General features: G+C 42.9%; 1 protein-coding gene across 2 annotated transcripts in view; it reads left to right on the top strand.

Annotated features, from left to right (window-relative positions):
* Nucleotides 1–24,883, top strand: part of txndc11 (thioredoxin domain containing 11) — an 88,587-nt gene that overhangs the window by 35,117 nt on the left and 28,587 nt on the right. For both annotated transcript variants that reach the window (XM_048552186.2, XM_048552188.2), the window contains 2 exons: nt 501–630; nt 18,421–18,514. In XM_048552186.2, coding sequence (XP_048408143.1) covers nt 501–630; nt 18,421–18,514 — 224 coding nt within the window. The remainder of the gene's footprint in view (nt 1–500; nt 631–18,420; nt 18,515–24,883) is intronic.

The following is a 24,883-nucleotide window of genomic DNA, read 5'->3' on the forward strand; positions in this document are numbered from 1 at the left end:
TTCCTGAAAGCTATTAGTTATATCCTAATCCATTTAGTCTTAGCATTTATCAACTTGGGTATTAAATCATGCCCATTCTTCCCTGTAAAAATAAATAATTTTTAATGAGTTAACCTTTATCAGTTTTATGTTATGTGCTAGTATCGATTTAAGGTTTTCCAGAAAAAAAATTTCAAAAAAGGTTGCACCAAGTTTGCTGTTAGCTGAAAATTTTGTTTGAGACTTGAGGGCGACTAAATTTTAGCATTCAGAGATAGTAGGAACTGCAGATGCTGGCAAATCTGAGATAAGTTGTAGAGCTGGATGAACACAGCAGCCCAAGCAGCATCAGTGAAGCAGAAATTTTAGCATTGGAGATTTTTATGGCTGAGATGTAGGTCTAGAATATCTACCCAAAAGTTGCCTTTCTCTTGTTTTTTGTTTTATTAATTATGTTAAACTGTCTAATTTTTAATCCTCCATAATATCACAATTCATGGAAATTCTTTTTATCGTATAAGGTTTGGACCTATCGAATACAAAGGCCCTCTTACATCTGCTTACATTCATGATTTCATTCGACGAGTAATGAGTCCACTTCAGTACATCTCAACTCATTCTATCTTGCTGGATTTTCTTTCACATTATGAGGTAGGTAAAGGAGGAAGTCTGAAGTTCGGGTTCTGTGAATGTGATTAGTTATGAGAGCTTAATAAGTGAAGTAGCATCTGTGTATTTGCTAAATACATTATCCCTAGGCTGCCTCATTTTCATCAGGTGACAGGACAGATAGGTTATATAACCTATCATAAAATACTGTTGGAGATGTTACATCAAATGGAATTTTAAGATCTTAAGTCATTATTTGAAATGCAGCATTCTCCTTGATTTCTAGTCAACAATCTTTCTTGAACACTACCAGCAGTAAATTAGCTGGTTACCTCTGTAGCTAATGATAATACTTCAAAAGCAAATTCTCTTTTGTGATCTCCCAAGTGATGTTGAATGTCTTGAGGTTCTCTCCAGGACAAAATTGGCATTCACTTCTGGAAAATTCAAAATAAATGGGTTTATTTTAATTTATGGCTTTTGTATCAGAGGCTTCCACAATGATGCTATCATGTTTCACCCAAGCTGTGAGGAACAATTGTGGTCGTGTAAATAAGCAAACTTTAACTTGAAAAGCATGATAAAGGCAGGAGTCTAAAATTTTAGATGGAAGAGCAGTTTTCTGCTAATGCTTATCTTCTCCAAGCTCCTCCAGAGCTTTGAAGGTTCGGGTAAAGTAATCATTTATACTTGTGTAATTTCATCTTGCAGCAAGTGTCATTCTCTGGAGGTCACAGAATACTGTACCTCTCAAGAAAATGGCTGCACTGACCTGAAACGTTCACTCTGTTTTCTCCTTCACAGGTGCTGCCACACCTGCTGAGCTTTTCCAGAAACTTTGTGTTTGTTCTGTCACTGGCTGTTTTCACTTTGTAAAGGAAAAAAAAATTGTTTTGAAATTTGAGCTCATGATGATATCTGTGTGTTTATGTATCAGGACTTGTAATTTTATTACAGTACAACCTCATGATACCTGATTTATAAGCAGCAACATATAGCCAATGTTGTAATTTAGGAAAGCACACAAGATCCCAACAAAATGCGGGTTGGTCAGAGAACTGGGATGACTATTTAACCTACTTCAAAGAAGTAGTGCAAAGAGGGCAGGCAAGGCCTTGGTTTCAGTCTTGGATAATTCATGCCATTGATGTGGTGACTCCGTTTTCTGAGATGGGTGTCTTAGGGTGAGATGTTAAACTGAGTCCCCTCCTGGTTGCTTAGATGGGTTAAAAAGGTTTCTTTAGCTCTATCTTCAAGAAGGAGGTAGTTTTCATGACTGACTGACTTCTATGGTTTCCACCTTCAGTCTGCACTAGTTTAGTTGGTCATTTATCTTGCTGCTTCTTTGTAGAATCTTTTGAGCAAAAGAACCGTACTGTCTTTGTCTGCGTAATAACAAAGTAACTCACTGAATGTGAAGCAATTTAGGATGCCCCTGAAGATGTAATGAGTTACTGTGTAAATTAGAATTCTTCCTTACATGCTGCATACTGGGTATTCATTGTCCTTGTCATATTCAGTATATCATTTTGATTTTGTGTGATTTTTTTTTCTACCTGCCAAGTTTATCCCAGAACGCTTAGCAATTTTCAGCAACTCTCTTGCATTGTTATTTTTACAATGGTCTTGTGATTTGACAGCACAAATTTTTTTCCTGAAAACCTTAAAGGACTGAACATTAATTGGGCTTCAAGTTTGTGGGTTCCTTTTGCATTATCCAAGTTAATGATAGTGGGAATAATTGAGACTTCTTTCTACTGGCATTTTTATATTGAATGTGTCCTGTATCTAAAGTATTGCTGATGCATTTAAAACAGAATTATCTAATTAGATATCAAACTGTTAGACTTGGCACTTGGGTTTGAGTACTAATCTTTCAAGTGTAGACATAATTTAGAAATGTTCTCTTAACATCCACAGACAGTATTGACTTTAAATTTTCCTGTTGACCACAAGAGGGAGGTCAACCATTGAAGTGTTTATGCAGCACATTTCATATAAAAAAAGGAAAAAGTCATCAGTTTGTGTAGTTATAGAGTCAAAGCCTTAGATGTACAGCACGGAAACAGACCCTTTTGGTCCAATTTGTCTATGCCGACATGATATCCCATATAAATCAAGTCCCATTTTGCCAGCATTTGACCCATATCCCTCTAAACCTTTCCTGTTCATATACCCATCCAGATGCCCTATAAATGTTGTAATTGTACCAGTCTCCAAGACTTACTCAGGCAGCTCATTTCATACACTTACCGCCTTCTGCGTGGAATGCATTTCCCCTTGGGTCCCTTTTTGAATCTTTTCCCTCTCACCTTTTTAAGCCTGTGTCCTGTAGTCTGACTCCCCCAATCCCAGGGAAAAGGCCTTGTCTATTTACCCAATCCATGGCCCTCGTGATTTTATAAACCTCTGTAAGGACACCTTCAGCCTGAAACACTCCAGACAAAATAGCCTCAGCCTATTCGGCCTTGCTCTGTAGCTTAAACCCTTTTTTTAACCCTGGGAACATCCTTGTAAATCTTTTCTGAACCCTTTCAAGTTTAGAAACATCTTTCCTATAGCAGGGACACCAGAACTGAATGCAATATTCCAAAAGTGGCCTAACCTTAGTCTTGTACAGCCGCAACATGACCTCCCAACTCCTGTACTCAATGCACTGACCAATAAAAACAAATATACCAAATGCCGCCTTCACAATCCTGTCTACCTGTGACTCCACTTTTTCAAGAAGGTGTGAACCTGCAGTCCAAGGTCTCTTTGTTCAGCAACACTCCCCAGGACATTACCATTTAAGTGTATAAGCCCTGCCCTGACATCCCTTTCCAAAGTGTAGCACCTCACACTTATCTAAATTTAAACTCCATCAGCTACTCGCCAGCCCACTGACCAATCTGATCAACATACAATTGTACTCTGAGGTAACCACCTTCGCTGTCCACTGCACCTCTAATTTTTATCCAGTGTCAACTGCAAACTTACTAACCATATTTCTGATGTTCACATCCAAATGAATTATATAAATGACAAAAAGCAGTGTTCCCAGCACCAATCTTTGTGGCAGACCACTAGTCACAGACCTCCAGTCTGAAAGGTAACCCTCTACCCAGCACCCTGTCTTCTACCTTCGAGCCAGTTCTGTGTATCCAATTGGCTAGTTCTCCCTGTCTTCCATGTGACCTAATGGTACTAACCAGTCTACCATGAGGAACCTTGCCTAATGCCTTACTGAAGTTCATAAGATCATGCCCGCTGCTCTGCCCTCATCAATCCTTTTTGTTACTTCAAAAACCTCAATCAAGTTAGTGAGACGTGACTTCCCAAGCACGAAGCCATGTCGACTATCCCTAATCAGTCCTTGCCTTTCCAAATACATGTAAATCCTGTCCCTTAAGATTCCCTCCAACAACTTACCAGCTGCCGATGCCAGGTTTACAGGTCTGAAGATCCCTGGCTTTTCCTTACCACCTTTTTAAAAAAATGGCACCACACTAGCCAACCTCCAGTCTTCCTGCACCTCACCAGTGGCTGTTGATGATACAAATATGTCAGCAAGGGCCTGCTCACTTCCCTAGCTTCCCACAGAGATGTAGGGTATACTTGACCTGGTCCTGGGGATTTATTCACCTTTCTATGCATTTTAAGACGTCTAGCACCACCACCTCTGAAATAAAGACATTTTTTAAGATGTCACTATCTATTTCCCCATGTTCTATATCTTCCATACCCTTTTCCACAGTAAATACTGATGCAAATACTCGTTTAGTATCTCCCCCCATCTCCTGTTCCAGACAAAGGCAGCCCTGCTGATCTTTTAAGGGGCTAATATATTTAGAAATCCCTTTGGATTTTCCATAACCCTGTTGAGGTTGGTTGGCTTGCTGAGCTGGTTCACTGTTCCACAGACCTTTCATTATGCTTGTGGTTCATTTCCTTCCTGTTTGTCCAATGTCCAACCACCAGGGTGCATGAGCATCAATTGGCAACAAAAAGACTTGACCAATACTCACTCATCTTCATCCACATGGATAAGGTGAACCACCATTTTGATTGGGACAACATCAGAATCCTGGGACAGGCAAAGTAGAGCCAAACATGGAAATTCCTAGAAGCCAGGTACTGCACTAAGAAAGCCATCAATAAACATGTAGAGCTAGACCCTGTATATACTCCATTGCAAAGGAAAACTGGAAGTGAGGTGACCCTGCTCTACCTCTCCAGAGTTTAAATAACAGGTGTGAAAACACAACAGTGCTTTATCAGAGGTTGCACTGATGATGTTACCCAGCAGGGTAATAAAATCGGGGCAGCACGGTGGCTCAGTGGTTAGCACTGCAGCTGCACAGCGCCAGGGGACCCGGATTCGATTCCAGCCTCGGGAAACTGTCGGTGTGGAGTTTGCGCATTCTCCCCGTGACTGCGTGGGTTTCCTCCGGGTGCTCCAGTTCCCTCCCACAGACCAAAGATGTGCAGGCTAGGTGGATTGGCCATGCTAAATTGCCCGTAGTATTCAGGGGTGAGTGGGTTATAGGGGGATGGGTCTGGGTGGGATTCTTCCAGGGGCGGTGCGGACTTGTTGGGCCGAAGGGCCTGTTTCCACACTCTAGGGAATCTAATCTAATCTAAAACGTCTGCAGAACAAAAAGAATCAGCTCAGCGAGCCAACTAACCACAACATCCCCAACCCGAGCTATAAATCTACTCTTAAAATCTTCCATAACGATATTTGCTAAGGCTATTTCATGTCCCCTTTTTGCTCTCCTGATTTCATTCTTAACTGTATTCCTATTGCCTTTGTATTCTTCTAATGATTCATGCAGTCTCTGCTGTCTACACCTGATGTATACTTTCTTCTTTCTCTTGACCAAAACCTTGGTTTTTCTTTGTCTAGTTATCCAGCATTCCATATACCTACCAGCCTTGCCCTTCACCCTAACAAGCACATACTGTCCCTGGGCTCATTATCTAATTTTTAAAGAGTTCCCATTTTCCAGCCATGCCGTCACCTGTAAATATCTACCCCCAATCAGTTTTTGAAAGTTCTTGCCTTGCCTAATACCGTCAAAATTGGCCTTCCTCCAATTAAGAACTTTAACTTTTAGATCCAGTTTATCCTTTTCCATCACTGTTTTGAAACTTATAGAATTATGCTCTCTGGCCCCAAAGTGCTCCCCCACTGACACCTCCGTCACCCTGTCCTGACTTATTACCCAATTGTAGGTCGAGTTTTGTACCTAGCCGAGTAGGTGCATCCACATACTGAATCAGACAATCTTTTTAAATTCTAGTCCAATTTCTTATGTTCTTTTCTCAGAATCTCGTCCTTTTTTCTCTTTTCTGATGTTAGTTCTAATGTGTACGATGACCTCCTGCTGGCTCCGCTCCCCTTTAAGAATATTCTGCATCTTCTCCGAGATATCATTTGTCCTGACGCCAGGAATGCACCGCACCATTTCTGATTTCTTGCTGTTGGCCCCAGAAACTTCTGTTTGTGCCTCCCTGACTAGTGAGTCCCCTACCCCAGTCAATTGCTTGGAACCTGACATACCCCTCGTTACATTATTGCCAGTCTCAGTACCACTGGCTGGCTGTGCTATATTCCTCTGAGAGTCCATCACCCCTTATTTTTTCCAGAACAGCATACATGTTTGCGATGGAGGTTGTCACAGGAAACTCCTTGTTACCTGGTTCCCTCCCCTATCTTTCCTGGCAGTTACCCATCTACCTGACTGTATCTTCGGTCCGCCTCCCCCTCTCTCCCTATTTATTCCAGTTCCCTCCCCCCATCCCCCTCTCTGATGAAGGGTCTAGGCCCGAAACGTCAGCTTTTGTGCTCCTGAGATGCTGCTTGGCCTGCTGTGTTCATCCAGCCTCACATTTTATCGTCTTGGAATCTCCAGCATCTGCAGTTCCCATTATCTCTGATACCTGACTGTATTTCTGCGTTTTCTCCCTTCTTACAGCTGCTATGCATCACAATCCCCTAGCTCCTGTAAATTCCTCATTGCCTCTAACTGCCACTCCAGCTGATCCAAGCAATCTGATAGGATTCTCAACCACACACATTTCCTGCAGACAAAATCATCAGTTACATGGAAACTCTCCCCAGTCTCCCACATTCGACAAAAAGAGTATATCACTCTACTAAAGGCCATCTTTGCACCTTGACTATTTACAGGTCCAGAAAATAACGCAGTCTTACTTCTCTTTTTAAAAAAAAAACACACTGCTCCAGGCTAAGTTAGTACCTATGTTTTATGTTTTATGTTTTAAGTGTAATTAAGAGGCAGATCTCAATAAGACATATAATTAAAAAGAACACATTCTACCTGCTGTTGAAGCTTTACAAAATAAACAGTGAGGTTAAGCTTTTAAAATGCCACTTAACTGTGCTGCCCTCTTGTGACCTCTGCTACACACGTTTCTTCAAGATCAGCTGTCAATTTCACTGTTTGTTAACTTTTCTTAGATAAACTCGGATGTCCAGAGGTACCTGAAATCAAACAGTGGCAGTAGCTGTGCAGATTCACTGCTGGGTCACACAGTACTGTAGGTTTCTTTCTGTTTGAATCACTTCCCATGTGGTCACTGCCACTGCCACTGCCTTCGTCTGTCTTCCTCCTTTTTTTTAAAGTGCCATTGTTTTTGATCTTTTTCCCCCCGCAAAGTTCCAAAACAATACAACAGCCTATTAAACAGTAATTACTGCTCCTAGAATTTGAGGAAATCTGCTCCAATGCTGAAAATACCTCAAAAGAAAAAGCAGCTCTTACAGCCTCAAAATTTTCCCATCCTCCAACTTGGATTACCCAGCATCCTCATAATGGAGCTGTTCTCCACTCAACAAAATGTGTTTCATAAACTAATTGATAAATTCATTGAATGGTTTTGAAGTCTGTAAATACAATTCAGATGTGAGGTTTACTAACGATTCCCCTTGCATGTTAATTTGCATCGAACCTTAAAGGTGGCAGGATATAGTGAAGAGTACGTTGGCAAATTTAGGAATGTTAGATTTCGTAAATAGAATTGTTGAGTACTGTAGAAGGGAAGTAATGTTGAATTCTTTTTAAAGCTCTGGTTAGGCCACAGCCAGAGTATTACATCCGGTTTTGGCAACCACACGTCAGGAAGAATGTAGGGACTGTTGAATGAAAAGAAAATTTACCAACATTGATTCCAAAGATGAGGGCTTTTAGCTACAGGGTTGGGTTAGAATCTGGCAGCAAAGAACATTAGACCGAATTTGACTAGACAAATTCTGGACAAAATTATTAAAGCTTTGGACAAAATAGACGAATAATGCTGTTCCCATTAATTGATGCAAGGAAATGAGGGATATACAAGAGCAAAAGCATGTGGACAACAGCTTGCTCTGCACCAGATTTATTAAGCCACTGTTGACCTCTACAGTTGTGTATACCATAAACTCAATCTCTCTGTTACCAAAACAAAACTCATTTTAAAAAAAACCCAACTTGCTTAGTCAAATATTCTAGCTACCATTAATGCTGAAGGAGAGACTCTGGAATGTGATGAATACTTCCCTTGCTTTGGAAGCCACTTCTCAGAAGGCTACCATGGACGAAATTCAATACTGGGTCATTTGTATTAGTGTCACCTTCTATAAAATGTGGTAGTGAGTGTTTGACAGTAAACAGCTCTTCAAGTTGACAAATGTCTTATGGACAGAACTATTGTCATAACTACAGTCGTATTGAGTGCTACATAAAGAGGCCTAGAGCCCCTCTGCCAACAATGTCTGTGGTACATTCTCTGGGTTTGATAGTAGGACTTTTGAACAAACATATTTAGTGTCCTTTTTAAAGTAGGTACTGTGTAAGCAAACAAACCTTTTGCAAAATAAACTACAATGATTTGATTCTGGTCCGGACAGTAAGAAGTATCTCTCCAGTTTTCTCAAATGGCCCTTTCCAAAGGTGGTCACAGAAAATGCTTTAAAAGCACTCTGAAGCTTTTCTTGAACGTAGTAGCATTGACATTAGTGACTGGGAGGAGCTTGCTATCAGTCATCTGAAGTAGTGACAGCTTGTCCATCAAACTGTATACTATAAGCCTGAGTGTCTTAATGATGAGGCACAGTTTGTGGAAGAAAGGGAAGTCAGTCCTGTGCTCTGGGTCTTGCTGCCTTAGAGGATATCTGCCTCATGTGCCCATAGATCTCCAGGATGAGCTTTGGCTTGTTTAGTTGTCCTTATTTGAACTGTAGCTTACAACAAAAAAAAGGGAGACAGATTTTTAAAAAAAAACTTTTTTGCGATGTGGACATAGTTGCCTGAGCTGATATTTGTTGCTTACCCCTAAATTTAAGTTCAAGATTTGAATAAGATGTACCAGAAAATGTGAGAGAACTTTATTAATGCAACAAATGGTAAATTTCTAGAATTCAGTGCCCGTGAGGCTGCTGATTGGCGACTATTAATCATTTCAAAAGAAAAATCACTCGGCACCTGAAGAAAATAAATACGCGTGGTTAAGCATATAGAGAGTAGGCTTAGATCCAATGGGCCAAATGCCCTCCTTCTGTACACTCATAATTATATAAATGTGATGCAAACAAAAATAGACTTGCATGGTAGAACAGTTTTAAAAAGCCTTAAATAGGTTGCTACTAAGATAACGAAATGTGAGGCTGGATGAACACAGCAGGCCAAGCAGCATCTTAGGAGCACAAAAGCTGACGTTTCGGCCTAGACCCTTCATCAGAAAAAAATGCTATTGAGATAATGATAATGCTCACCAGGCGGAGATGAAATTAAGCTCCTGAAGATAGTAAGGCTGGTTTTTCATTTGTGTCCTGTGGCCTTATTGAGAAGGATTATCTGGGTTTTAAATTAAGGATCTGATATCCCATAAAGGAAGTGTGAAAATTGTAGTTTCTACAGAGGCCACCTTTGCCCATTGTCTCTAATTACCTTTTCTGGTATTGCCACCTCCTCTAGAATTGTTTAGCTGTTTTTATTTATGTTGGTTTTTTTGGTTGTTACTCAATCAATTCCACATTGTTCCTAATAAGCTCCAGTTTAAAGATTTTGGAAAGTTGATTCAATAGCGTAAATGTTAATAGACCATTTGTTGATTGTTGGGTTCCAGAATCTGAATTGAAGTAAAAATTGACAAGCAAGCTCTTAATTTCTCTCTCAGGTTCCCGTAGATGTCACCTTTGGCTATGTCCAAAGACCCAGCTTTTATTAGTTCCTTTGGGGACACTTCTGCTGATTCTGAAGTCTTGTCAATGGTAGTGGTATAAATTGAAGAGGATGTTGTAAATATTCAGCTTGGAGTAAAGTTGGCTGAAGTAATGCTTGAAAACGGATAGCTCCACGTGTGAATATTTTTCTTATTTTTAGTATTCACTCGTAGGACATGGGTGTCACTGGTTGGCTCGCATTTATTGCCTGTCCCTTGTTTCCCTTCAAAAGGATTAATGAGCTGCCTTCTTGAACTGCTGCAACCCCTGTGTTGTAAGTAGATCCACTATGCCTTTTAAGGAGGGAATTCTAGGATTTTGACAGCAACAGTGAAAGATTGGTGACATATTTCCAAGTCAGGATGTTGTGTGGCTTGGAGGGGAACTGCTGCCTTTGTCCTTCTAGGTAGAAGTGATCGTGGGCTTGGGAGGAGTCGTCTGAGGATCTTTGGAGAATTTCTGCAGAGCAGCTTGTAGATTACACTGTTGCTGCAGTGTCAGTTGTGGAGAGAATGAACGTTTGTGGATGTGGTGCCATTCAAGCTGCTTGTGTTGTTGGGGCTGCTCCCATCCAGGCAAGTATTCCATCACGCTCCTGAGTTGTACCTTTGTAGATGTTGGACAAGCATTGGAGAGTCAAGAGTTGAGTTACTTGCGATAGTGTTCCTAACCTTTGATTTGCTCTTGTAACCACTGTATTTATATGATGAGTCCAACTCAGTTTCTGGTTAATGGTGACCTCCAGGATGTTGAGGGAGAATTCAGTGATAGTAACATCAATGAAAGTCAAGGGGCAGTGGTTATATTGTCTGTTATTGGATATGGTTATTGCCTGGCATTTGTTTGGCACAAATGTTACTTTCCACTTGTCCATCTTGTTGCATTTAAACCATGGCCTGCTTCAATATCAGAAGCCCTGAATGGTGCTGAACGTTGTGCAGTTGTCAACAAACACTCCCACTTGTGACCTTATGATAGAGGGAAGGTCTTGATGAAACAGATGAAACTGGTTGGGCTAGGGCACAACCCTGAGTCCTGCGTAGAAGAAATTCATAACTTGGAGAGCACTTGATAACAGTGCATCATGAGGGGAAAAAAAAATACCATTGTACAAAACCTGGTATTGACCAAAATTTCTGTTCTTCTAACTCATTGCAGTTCATCACGTCCTGTCTGTTTACATGAAACCCTGAAAACAGTTATACGGTTTGTAACTGGCACTAACCAACTTCAGTAAATGAATCCATCTATAACTTGACTTTCAGTTCCATTGAACATGGAAAGTATCACCTCTTTGCAGTCAGACTTGGATATGGAAAACAGCTCCATTGTGGGTGTGTGAAACGTCATTGTCACTGTTCATTAAAATGCCAGTAAACGCTGTCTCAAAACTAGTGTTTTATGTGACTTTAAATGTTTCTGAGAGTGCTACCTTTTTGTACATGCAATCCCACTGGCAAGTGTTAATTAATCAGCTCTGTTGTTGCTTTGAGCAGTTGAAGCTAGCTTGTGACCTAGTTTTGTAGGAATTTAAAATGAAAGGACTGCTGTGGAAGCAGTGTTTTAATAACAGGAATTTTGCTGGAGAGACAATGTTTCACTGAAGTTTAGGTAGCAAATACAAATTTTAACTCAATTTTTCATGGGAATGGCACAGGAAGGGGACAGTAATGTCTGGTTCCCACAGGGTATTATTTCAATGTAAATTTAGGCTAACAGATGTAGAAAGTGTCTCCAAAGGCTGTCTTTTGACTTTGGCTCTCTAATTGAGGTTATGTGGGAAATAGCCTGACATACTGAGGATGTGCTCTGGCTTTCGCATCAGCAGTTTTGAGCGTAATCATGAGTTGAGTGATCGGGTGGGGGTGTACAAAGCAGAAGAATTGAGGTGGGACAGAGTAAAATGGCAGGTTCTAGAGCGATGATCCTGCTAATAAAAGTGTGTTCTGGGCATGCTTGAAATCTAAAATAAAAGCAACAAAGGCTGGATGCACTCAGACCACCTTTTGTGGATTAAAGAAAAGTTAATGTTTCAGGCCCTTGATACATCGGTTCACATTTGGTCTGACATGCCTTCCCACCCCCAACTCTGAGTGAGTTCTCTTTAAAATACAATGCCAAGTGACCATTAAAATTTATGGAGATTGATTGATTCTACAATCCTTTTAAGATGTTAAATGTCACTACTGAATCAAACGGAGGGAATCTTTCTACTTTATGAATTGTTACAACAGTGCCTGAACACTGTGCAGTTCTGGTTGCCATAGCACCAAAAGGATATTGGAAAGTTACAGAAGAGAATCCGAATTGTTTGAAGCCTTGGGTTAAGGAATAATTGTAATACATTGTTCTCACTGGGAGGGGGAGAAAAGGTTGGAGTGTAATTATAATTTCTGATTTTGGGATTTTGAACGTAATTGATAATGCAGACCATAATTAGCTGTTTCACCTTGTCCAGCCAAGTAAATGAAATTTTATTTCACTTGAAACTCCTGCTTGACTGAGGAGCATGCTTTGGACAGTTATGGTTCTGAAACAGTGAATGTTTAAGCTGTATTACTGTCCATCCAATATGGAGATGTCTCAGTCTTTGAGTGAAAAGGATGCAGCCTAGCACACAGTCCATGGAGACAGACCTGTCATTTCTGGCTTCTGATAGCCTTTGAAATTGTATCTATTGCTGTCATGGAAAAACAGACTAGATCTCGCTGTGTAACTCTTGTGTTTTTTTTTCTATAGCACATGGTATAATGTGGTATATCCCCTCCTGTTGCGAATCAGACTGGCCCTGATAATCAGACTAGTGAGGAGAACTAAGGATCCTGTGACGCACTGTTGTGTTCCTACCTCTTGGGCCACAATATCCTGTACTCAATGCCCACTTACTCCAGAACTGTCATTACTCATCTGAATAGGTTGATTTTAAAAATATCTAGAAAGGAGGATCACAGCCTGTGGTAGTGTCCCTATCTCTGAGCCCGAAGTTCCAGTTTCAAGCTCCACCTACCCCAGAGGTGTATCACAACAAGTCTAAATAGGTTGATTAAAAATACTAGAAATGAGGACTGAGTGCAGCGCTGTGCCTCAACAACGGCCCACCAATTATTGATACAAATGACCAGTAGTACCCAAAAGAAAGCTTTCATTAAAAGAAAAATGAAAAGATGGGGTGAGGAGGAAAGGACCACAAAGGTTTAATCTTTTCTTTGTGAAAATTCCATCTGCAAGGAAATATTTTGGGAAACAAGTGGTGAACCTGTGAAATAGGGCCATCGGGTGATAGTGGAAGTCGAATTGATTTAACATTAGGAGTACCATGCTTGAGTGAGTTGGCATCGCTTACTTAAAGGAACAGCTTAGTTTGGGACTTGTTTATTAACTCCATAGAAAATTTGCACACTTTTCTAGTTTGAGTTGATATGAAGACTAATGAAGCTCGGCTGCCACGATCAGTCTACAACTCCATTACCATTGCACCAAACAACTGTTAAATCTTAGAAGCTGAATTAGGCAGATTGTGGGTTTCTTCTTGTCTAAAAATTATTACCTTACCTCTATTCTAGAATGTTCCCCCTTCAAAAGGGAGCTTCCATTTGGTAGAAGTTTAAGGATGATATTTGAAAGACTGCAATAGCTTACTCCTAATGGATATATACATATATTTTGCCCTCCATCACTGTTGGATTTGCCATACCAGTGTGGCATATTTATGCCATTGTAATAAATATGAAATCCAAACTTGCAAGCTGTTTTCAGAGATGATAGCATGATTGGTTGGCTAATAATGCCAGATTTGTCACAAGTTGACGTTCTTTGATCCCTGCCATTTTGCCCTTCTGACAAACTCATCACTGAAGTTTCCTGTGTACTTTCTTTTGAGCTCGGAGCCAGTAAAGGTCATCTGCAAGTTTTCTGACACCATCACTGTGGTAGGGCGGATATCAAACAACAATGAAGCAGAATACAGAAAGGAGATAGAGAACTTGGTGACGTGGTGCAATGATACAACCTCACCTCAACAAAACTGAAGAACTGATCATTGACTTCAGAAAGAAAGAAGGAGAATGTGCCCCTACCTACATCAGTGGAGCTAAGGGTGAGGGCTAGGAGTGTCAAATTACTGAGTGATGATAACTGACAACCTGCCCTAGACTTGCGTAGATGTAAGAGTCAAGAAGGCACAACAATGCCTCATCTTGCTCAGGTGGCTCAAGACATCTGGCATGTCCTTAGGGACCCTCACTGACTTTTTCGGATGCACCACTGTTTGGGCGCAGTAATGGCCTGGTATGGCAACTGCTGTGCCCAGAACCATAAACTACAGAAGGTTGTGTGCACAGCCCAGACCATCACAGAAGCTGACTTTTTTCCATCCACTGACTCTATTTACATGGCAACAAGCCATGTAAGGGCTGCCAACATCATTCAAGTCCCATCGCACCTGATAATGCTCTCCTACATCCTCTTCTGTCAGGCAGAAGATACAGAAGCTTGATACGTGCACCAGCAGGTTCAAGAACAGCTTCTTCCTGGCTGTTATTAGACTGATGAATGGACACTGTAACTTCAAATAATACTGATCTTGCTCATGCTGCGCTTTCCTAGTGCGCTCCTCTGCAATGTAATCTGTATGCCTCTGCCCAAGTACTTTTTCAGTCCATGACGTGTATGTCCTTGCTTACTATGTTATATCTGTACTGCTCATAAAGCTTTTCACTGTACTTAAGTACTCATGACAATAAATCAAATCAAATCAAAAACAATGAAGTACTTTCTTAGAAATCCAAACTACTTAGAAACCGCTCCAGAAAGCTCAGCGCTGTGAACAAGTTAACTCTTAAGCATTTCAAAACCAATTATAGTAATTATCTGGAAGAATGTTTTCAGAACTGTAGCTTTTTGGAATGTGTTCTCTTGGTCGATTCTATTTTGATTCTTTTACTTGCTATTGTATCACAATTTGACTGCAATGACATGAGGATGTTTTAAACACTTAGGATAGTGGTGTAGCTTTTCTCCTGTGACATATTGCTATTTTGAACATCCATATGCTAACCAGTACCCTCAAGCTGCCATACAAGCAAATCATAATCACAAAGGAATACAAGGCTATTGAAAGTGCTATATTCCTGTGCAATTATACATTTGATTTGTAGTCAGCACTTTGTCAAATTTATTGACATTTGTGAATGCAGGATATCTAGTAAGAATAAACATCTGGATAATTATCCAGCATCTCTTCAATACATAATTATTTTAACCAACCTGTTTGGACATTTTGTGAGACAACAAGGTGTAGAGCTGGATGAGCACAGCAGGCCAAGCAGCATCAGAGGAGCAGGAGGGCTGACGTTTCGGGTCTAGACCCTCCTTCAGGAAAATTTTGTGAGAAACCTTTAGTACAAGTGGGACTTAAATCCGACATTAATCTTATTGGGAAAAATGTTGACATTTTTGGGTACAATGAGGTGCAGTGCTTTGTGTAATTAGGGAATGTGGTGTCATGAAGGTAATGTCACTAGCTTAGCAATCTAGAAAACCTAGAGCAATGTTCTGAGGACATGGGCTTGAATTCCATCATGGCAGATAGTGAAATTTGAATTTGGTAAAATCTGGAATGAAAAGCTGATCATATTACTATTGTTGTAAAAACCTGGTTCATTAATTTCCTTTTATGGAAGGAAATACGCTGTCCTTATGGTCTGGCCTACATGTGACTGCAGGATCCACAACAATGTCGTTGACTCTTAACTGCCAGTAACACACTCATCCCACGAGTAAATTCTTAAAATCTATGAAAATAAGCTACCCTGTCTCCTTTAAAGATGTTGATTTGAATAAATTGGTAATCTCTGCCAGCAGGGTTAAATTTAGATCATGTTTTAAAACCACATAATGCTTTAGAAGTAGACAAGAACTTGCTCTATGCATGTAATGCTGTCAGACATACCACGAATGAAGACCCTTATCTTACAATGATTTTCCATCTGGGTTGGGATTTGAATCCTGTTGGAAGGATGGCTGTGATGTCACAGGCACTGCAGAAGCAGGTTGCACTTTTTTCCCCCAACTCTATATGCATTTGTTGTCACACTCTCAACCATTTCTTTGTTCTCCATATTTTTTCTCTCTTCCTGCACAAAAGTTTTTTTTTACCCCCTCTCTTCCACTTTTTGACTTGCCATATGGAAAGAGCAATTGATGAATTCCACAAGAAGCCATCTGTTGCCCTCCAGTGAGAACTAAGAGAGGAAAGCTTGTTTTGTGTTTTTTATTAGAAGGAGGACTGGAAAAGAGGATGAGGACGACGAAGGGGCAGCAAAGCTTTAATCCTTCCAATGTGAAGTTTACATGGTTACACTTCCTTTCCATAGAACTGACTGCAGTCGTTTTTGTGTTTCATCGAATTGTTAAGGATTTGGTCTCTTCAAACAACCACACCATCCTCGCCTTTTTTATAGTATTTAGTCTGAGCAAAATATAGATCACTTGTCACCCTTGTCCTGTATCTGTTGATTATGGTGTCAATATTTATTCTGACTTTAAGTGCAAAAGTGGAAGGAGGTTGTGAACGTAAAGAAAATAAGACTGGTTTGAAAAATCAGTCATCAGGTGTTTGAGTTGAAGGAAAGGCAAATTCTGTTGAAGCAACAGAAATGCTTCGGTTGGGCATTTGTTTTTATCTGAAATAAAAACAAATGTTCAACAAGTCGAACAGCATCTGTGGAGAGAGAGATGCCATGCTTTCCTGTATGTCTGTTTCAACACCACCGCCTCCCCCCTCCACTTTTGCAGATGTTGCCTGACCCGCTGAGCGATTCCCATATTCGTTGTTTTTACTGTGGTGTTGATGGTAAGTTAATGCTGAGTCCTTGTCGTAACTGGAAACTACTTTAATGGCTGCTGTTCGAATTGTCCCAGCACGTGCTGCTGACATAGAAAGAACATGTAGGTTGCAGGCCTGGTCTTGAGTTCCACTCTGCTGGTGTCCCATCCTTAGCATAATCTTAAGTATGGGATTTAGATCCAAGTTAAATAAGATAGCTATTTTTAATAACAGTATGTGGTCAAATTCCTTCCCTAATGAGAAGATGGCAGAATGCCTGCTTTTTTGCAAAATGATTCAACTTTTCTGAGTGTAATTTTACTTTCTGGTTGCTAATTAAAAGAGAATAAGTATTTCAGATTTAGCGAAAAGTTAGAGGTTTGAGGGCAGCTTCAGGTGATTCCATTAATTGAGAATTTCATTTCTTTTAATACTCAAGCTGAAAGCATTTATCTGATTTTGTTATTATATTTTCTGGGCTGTATGAATAAATATTCTCTTGTTGAAGTCGTTTTTCCCAAGAAATGCCCAACAGCTCTCTTTGTGGAGTGAAATAACATTAAATTTTCAGGACTAGGCCTTACATTGGAACAGATGCTGGCATAGCCTGCTGAGTATTTCCACCAGTTTTTGCTTTTATTTTAGATTTACAGTATTCTGCTTTCTCTCTCATCACTTTTAGGCTGGCTTTGCTTTGTGGCTCCCAGAATGATTGAGCCCATTTAATAACTTTTTAAATGCTGAAATTGTTAGCACTGGTTATATTTCTTACCTTCACCTTACTTTCAGTCTCTTTTAGATGTGATATGATATACCTCAGGATACGATAGCCTCAGAGGTAGGACTTGAACCTGGACCTTCTAGCCCAGAGTTAAGTGCACAGCCATTCCCTTAAGACCCTACTTCCAGGTTCTCCAAGATGCACCATGTAACTGCTGAACTTGATGTGCATGCCTGATCAGAACTAGCCTGCTGGCAGACGAGATTCTTTGACCTCAGAATTCTGCTGCTTCCAAGTGGCTAGATCATAGGCACAAGCCACTGCACTCATCTTACTCCCAGTGCACTTGGTGCACTTTGCGCATTTGATTCAATCACTCGCTCCACATGTCATCAATTCTTCGCCTGTGTGAGTATGATTTGGTTTTAAAGATGAGGATTAGTCTCCAAGATTGCCTGTATGCACTTGTAAGAGTCAAGAGGATAGAGGGAATCCTGTCTTGAGATGTCTGAACTAACCTGGTGGAGTTGAGGTCTATTTCCACATGAATACTTGTTTGTGATTAACACTTTATGCCCAACTGAAATAGAATTTAGTTGTAAATATTGGTCCTGTGCTTTCCAGCAAGACTACGAATAAGACAAGATTGTTTTGCTGAAGCCACTTGTGGTGTTGTACGCTGGTAACTTTTTTTTTGCTTTTATGACTGCAAACCCCTTTTTTTGTTTTGAGGAACACTTTTTTTTTCTGATGAGTGTGTGAAGGTAAACTAGGCCCATTACAAGTGATGTTTTGGCATAATGCAGGATATATTAGCAACTCATGTTTACCCAATGTAGCTTCATCTGATTGAGTTATTTTGAGTAGAGAGGATTGTTTGAGTGTTGTGTTAATTGTGACAACATTTTATTCAGGATTATATGTTCTGGGACTCTGGATGAATCATTTGACTTCAGTAGAAGTAATGACACGGTTGTACAAATCAGGGGTTTTGGGTGTAATTTTTGTCAACATGTAAAAGTTGCTGAAACATTCTTGAACTTTTTTTTAATTTATGTCTTCTTTTCCCTGACTCAGCCAGGTGTTCTTGGATATTTCGAGTTTAACTCATCACCACAGCCTCCGGGTTACCTGACTCTCTATGTCTCTGCATTGCATGCACTAAAAAGAGGTGAGATTCCTCATTAGTTTTTGAATACTGCAACTCTTGCATGAGAACATAAGAAATAGGAACGGGAATAGACCGTTCAGCTTCCCAAGCCTGTCCTGTCATTCAACAAGATTGTGGCTGATCTGTTTCGGGCCTCAACTCCTCCCTTATGCCAACTCAGCATAGCTGTTGACTTCCTGATATTTCAAAACTCTATCTACCTTCTCTTTAGTTTTAGCCTCCACAAACACACTGCGATACAGAATTCTAGGTATTCACTACTGTCTGAGAGAAAACATTCCCTTGCATTGCTGTTTTACGGGGCATCTGTTTATTCAGTAACTCTGGACTCCTGGTTTGAGATTTCCCCCATTAATGGAGCCTCCCCAGAATCCTGTATGTTCAAATAAGATCATCCTTCATTCTAACTCTAATGAATGAAGGCCTCACCTGTTCAGCCATTCTCGGTAAGCTAGCTCCTTCATGTCTGAAATCAGCCTTGTGAATCTCTTTTGAACTGCTCCTTATGCCAGTATATACTACTTTATTTATGGGGAGCACAAGTGTACCCAGCACTCTAGGTGCGATCTCGCCAACACTATGTTGTAACAAAGATTCGCTAGTTTAGAACTCCAACCTTCTAGCAATGAACGCCAAAATTCCATTTGCTGCCTTAATTATCTGCTGCACCTGTGTGCTAACTTTGTGTATCATGCACAAGAACTCCCAAATTTACCTGATCTATGTCCAAAGTAAATTATTCGATTATAGACTTCCAATTTACTGTCTGGTGAAAGCATTCTAATTTATTTGGTAATTTCATAGAATTTTGCAGTGAGGGCACAGTCATTTGACCTACAGCATGCATGACCATCCTTTCCCATAGTTTTTTTTTATTTTGGGAAGGTGTATATACCTGTTTAAAAATAACTAATGTGAATGTTTTACTGACCATATTTTTTTTTTAAAAAAAAGGATGCTGCCGGTTCCAATCTAGCACAGAATTGTATTTTCAATTAGCTACAATCAGGTTGGAATGGGTCCAGCAGACTTGCTTGCAACATTAACTGAAGTGATAGTATTCTGAGTGATTTTTGAAGCTAAACCGAAATGTTTTAACTTCAGTATTATTGGCAAATTAGTCAATGCAGGATGTTGGATTTATGCTTTACATCCATTGAAAATGTTGTTCAAGAAAGGAATTTGTACCAAGTTTTTGGTGTTGTGCAATTTTAAGAATGCCATAATCACTGCTCTCTGTTTAAATGTAAATCTAGATTTTTCCATCAGTAATTTAATTAATTAAGAGTGGCAAAGTTTATCCTTAGAACAACATAGCACAGGAACAGGCCCTTTGGCCCACCAAGTCTGTGAAATCCTTCTGAGAATTTCTTGTCTTCCACTAATCTGACCAATGTATTCTATCAGTAGAAGAAAGGTTCGGTTTCTTTTTGTTTTGCCCAGAAAATCTGACTTGTGAAATAAATGTTGTCCATTGTTTGACTTTTGATGCTTTTTTTCCCCTTTTTGCTACCCATAATGTTAATTTAACTTGATTAAATGCACTAGCTGTTGATTGATGCATTTAAATGAAATTAGTATTCTATTCCGTAACAATGCTAAAGATGTTATCAGTAGAGCTTAGAGTCTTCAAAATATTGTACATATCTGATATTGTCAACCTGATGTTCCTCTTTTTGACACATGTTGGTATAGATAGGCTCTTCAACCCCAAGCTTCACTTCTGTTTTTGGTTGTTTTCAGCTATTACTTCCATTTTCTGTATACTTGTTCACTTTATATTTTACTTTTGAACTATAGCTATACTTGGTTTTATAACTTTTCAATTTGCTCAGTTTGCAAGTGAAATGATTATTTTGTTGCCATGTGAAGCAGAAAAATCAGTTGAAGGGTTGATGAGATTCTACCTTTTAGAAGTGTAACAAACACCAATTGAAATCATTGTGTGAGGGTATATAAATTAATACTTCAACTGTGTGTATGTTTGAAAATGAACTGCTGTTTTGAGTTGAAAGCTGGATACTGGACCCCTAATTTGGTTGACAATGCAGTTTCCCTCCTGACGCAGCGTAGCCATTGGTCAGTACAGTGCGAAGCCAAATCAATAAAATTGCATTGTAGTGCTGGTGAAAGAGGATATCTTGGTGGCTACAGGTAAAGAATCAATTTGGCTTGAACTAAACAAACAAAAAGAGTACAGTTGCATTGCTGCACACAGTCTTTAGATCATTGACTAGTGGAAAGGATGTAGGAGAACAAAGCTGCAAGGAAGTTACAGAGAAACGCCCAGATTATAATGCGAGACTTCCAATTATACAACCGTAAACTGGGATACTTGTAGTCTACGGGGCTGCAAAGAGCAAATGTTCCTGGATTGTGTGCGAAAGCGATTCCTTCAACAGTATGTTTCCAGCCCAACAACACTGTTGGATCTGCTTCTTGGAACGGAGGTGGGCCAAGTGGATCAAATGTCATGTGGGAAACAAATCGTGATGCTTGTATTAAAATGTGAGGCTGGATGAACACAGCAGGCCAAGCAGCATCTCAGGAGCACAAAAGCTGACGTTTCGGGCCTAGACCCTTCATCAGAGAGGGGGATGGGGGGAGGGAACTGGAATAAATAGGGAGAGAGGGGGAGGCAGACCGAAGATGGAGAGTAAAGAAGATAGGTGGGGAGGTTGGGAGGGGATAGGTCAGTCCAGGGAAGACGGACAGGTCAAGGAGGTGAGATGAGGTTAGAAGGTAGATGGGGGTGCGGCTTGGGGTGGGAGGAAGGGATGGGTGAGAGGAAGAACCGGTTAGGGAGGCAGAGACAGGTTGGACTGGTTTTGGGATGCAGTGGGTGGGGGAGGAAGAGCTGGGCTGGTTGTGTGGTGCAGTGGGGGGGAGGGGACGAACTGGGCTGGTTTAGGGATGCCGTAGGGGAAGGGGAGATTTTGAAACTGGTGAAGTCCACATTGATACCATTAGGCTGCAGGGTTCCCAGGCGGATAATGAGTTGCTGTTCCTGCAACCTTCGGGTGGCATCATTGTGGCAGTGCAGGAGGCCCATGATGGACATGTCATCTAGAGAATGGGAGGGGGAGTGGAAATGGTTTGCGACTGGGAGGTGCAGTTGTTTGTTGCGAACCGAGCGGAGGTGTTCTGCAAAGCGGTCTCCAAGCCTCCGCTTGGTTTCCCCAATGTAGAGGAAGCCACACCGGGTACAGTGGATGCAGTATACCACATTGGCAGATGTGCAGGTGAACCTCTGCTTAATGTGGAATGTCATCTTGGGGCCTGGGATAGGGGTGAGGGAGGAGGTGTGGGGGCAAGTGTAGCATTTCCTGCGGTTGCAGGGGAAGGTGCCGGGTGTGGTGGGGTTGGAGGGCAGTGTGGAGCGAACAACGGAGTCACGGAGAGAGTGGTCTCTCCGGAAAGCAGACAGGGGTGGGGATGGAAAAATGTCTTGGGTGGTGGGGTCGGACTGTGAATGGCGGAAGTGTCGGAGGATGATGCGTTGAATCCCGAGGTTGGTAGGGTGGTGTGTGAGAACGACGGGGATCCGCTTAGGGCGGTTGTGGCGGGGGCGGGGTGTAGGGGATGTGTTGCGGGAAATACGGGAGACGCGGTCAAGGGCGTTCTCGATCACCGTGGGGGGGAAAGTTGCGGTCCTTGAAGAACTTGGACATCTGGGATGTGCGGGAGTGGAATGTCTTATCGTGGGAGCAGATGCGGCGGAGGCGGAGGAATTGAGAATAGGGAATGGAATTTTTGCAGGAGGGTGGGTGGGAGGAGGTGTATTCTAGGTAGCTGTGGGAGTCGGTGGGCTTGAAATGGACATCAGTTACAAGCTGGTTGCCTGAGATGGAGACTGAGAGGTCCAGGAAGGTGAGCGATGTGCTGGAGATGGCCCAGGTGAACTGAAGGTTGGGGTGGAAGGTGTTGGTGAAGCGGATGAACTGTTCGAGCTCCTCTGGGGAGCAAGAGGTGGCGCCGATACAGTCATCAATGTACCGGAGGAAGAGGTGGGGTTTGGGGCCTGTGTAGGTGCGGAAGAGGGACTGTTCCACGTAACCTACAAAGAGGCAGGCATAGCTGGGGCCCATGCGGGTGCCCATGGCCACCCCCTTAGTCTGTAGGAAGTGGGAAGAGTCAAAAGAGAAGTTGTTGAGGATGAGGACGAGTTCAGCTAGGCGGATGAGTGTGTCGGTGGAGGGGGACTGGTCGGGCCTGCGGGACAGGAAGAAGCGGATGGCCTTGAGGCCATCTGCATGCGGAATGCAGGTCTATAGGGACTGGACGTCCATGGTGAATATAAGGTGTTGGGGGCCAGGGAATTGGAAGTCCTGGAGGAGGTGGAGGGCGTGGGTGGTGTCACGGACTTAGGTGGGGAGTTCCTGGACCAAAGGGGAGAAAATGGAGTCCAGATAGGTGGAAATGAGTTCGGTGGGGCAGGAGCAGGCAGAGACGATGGGTCGACCAGGGCAGGCAGGTTTGTGGATTTTGGGAAGGAGATAGAAACGGGCCGTGCGGGGTTGGGGAACAATGAGATTGGAGGCTGTGGGTGGGAGGTCTCCTGAGGTGATGAGGTCGTGAATGGTGTTTGAGATGATGGTTTGGTGCTCGGGTGTGGGGTCATGATCGAGGGGGCGGTAGGAGGTGGTGTCGGAGAGTTGGCGTCTGGCCTCGGCGATGTAGAGGTCAGTGCGCCATACTACCACTGCGCCACCCTTGTCTGCGGGTTTGATGGTGAGGTTGGGGTTGGAGCGGAGTGTGCGGAGGGCTGTCCGTTCTGCGGGGGAGAGGTTGGCGTGGGTGAGGGGGGGGAGAGGTTGAGCCGGTTAATGTCTCGACGCAGTTGGAGATGAAGAGGTCGAGGGAGGGTAGAAGGCCTGGGGGTGTTTTCCAGGAGGAGGACTTGTGTTGGAACCGGGTGAGCGGGTCAGTGGAAGGAGGGTTAGGTTCCCGGTTGAAGAAGTAGGCATGGAGGCAAAGACGGCGGAAAAACTGCTCTATGTCCAACCGTGACTGGTATTCGTTGGTGTGTGGTTGTAGGGAGACAAAGGTGAGCCCCTTACTAAGGACTGACCGTTCGTCCTCAGTCAGTGGGAGGTCTGGGGGGATGGTGAAGATGCGGCAGGGCTCAGTGTGGCTGTCTTCTCTGGGGTTGCTGGCTGTGGAGGTTGTGGGCTGAGCGATGAGGCCCCGACGGCTGGGGGGCGGGGGCGGGGGCCCCGACGGCGCGGGGGCGGGGGCCCCGACGGCCGGGGGCGCCGGGGGGCGGGGCGGACAAGGGTGGCGCAGTGGTAGTATGGCGCACTGACCTCTACATCGCCGAGGCCAGACGCCAACTCTCCGACACCACCTCCTACCGCCCCCTCTATCATGACCCCACACCCGAGCACCAAACCATCATCTCAAACACCATTCACGACCTCATCACCTCAGGGGACCTCCCACCCACAGCCTCCAATCTCATTGTTCCCCAACCCCGCACGGCCCGTTTCTATCTCCTTCCCAAAATCCACAAACCTGCCTGCCCTGGTCGACCCATCGTCTCTGCCTGCTCCTGCCCCACCGAACTCATTTCCACCTATCTGGACTCCATTTTCTCCCCTTTGGTCCAGGAACTCCCCACCTAAGTCCGTGACACCACCCACGCCCTCCACCTCCTCCAGGACTTCCAATTCCCTGGCCCCCAACACCTTATATTCACCATGGACGTCCAGTCCCTATAGACCTGCATTCCGCATGCAGATGGCCTCAAGGCCCTCCGCTTCTTCCTGTCCCGCAGGCCCGACCAGTCCCCCTCCACCGACACACTCATCCGCCTAGCTGAACTCGTCCTCATCCTCAACAACTTCTCTTTTGACTCTTCCCACTTCCTACAGACTAAGGGGGTGGCCATGGGCACCCGCATGGGCCCCAGCTATGCCTGCCTCTTTGTAGGTTACGTGGAACAGTCCCTCTTCCGCACCTACACAGGCCCCAAACCCCACCTCTTCCTCCGGTACATTGATGACTGTATCGGCGCCGCCTCTTGCTCCCCAGAGGAGCTCGAACAGTTCATCCACTTCACCAACACCTTCCACCCCAACCTTCAGTTCACCTGGGCCATCTCCAGCACATCGCTCACCTTCCTGGACCTCTCAGTCTCCATCTCAGGCAACCAGCTTGTAACTGATGTCCATTTCAAGCCCACCGACTCCCACAGCTACCTAGAATACACCTCCTCCCACCCACCCTCCTGCAAAAATTCCATTCCCTATTCTCAATTCCTCCGCCTCCGCCGCATCTGCTCCCACGATAAGACATTCCACTCCCGCACATCCCAGATGTCCAAGTTCTTCAAGGACCGCAACTTTCCCCCCCACGGTGATCGAGAAC

Source organism: Stegostoma tigrinum, chromosome 23, assembly GCF_030684315.1.
Source record: "Stegostoma tigrinum isolate sSteTig4 chromosome 23, sSteTig4.hap1, whole genome shotgun sequence".
Taxonomy (NCBI): Eukaryota; Metazoa; Chordata; class Chondrichthyes; order Orectolobiformes; family Stegostomatidae; genus Stegostoma; species Stegostoma tigrinum.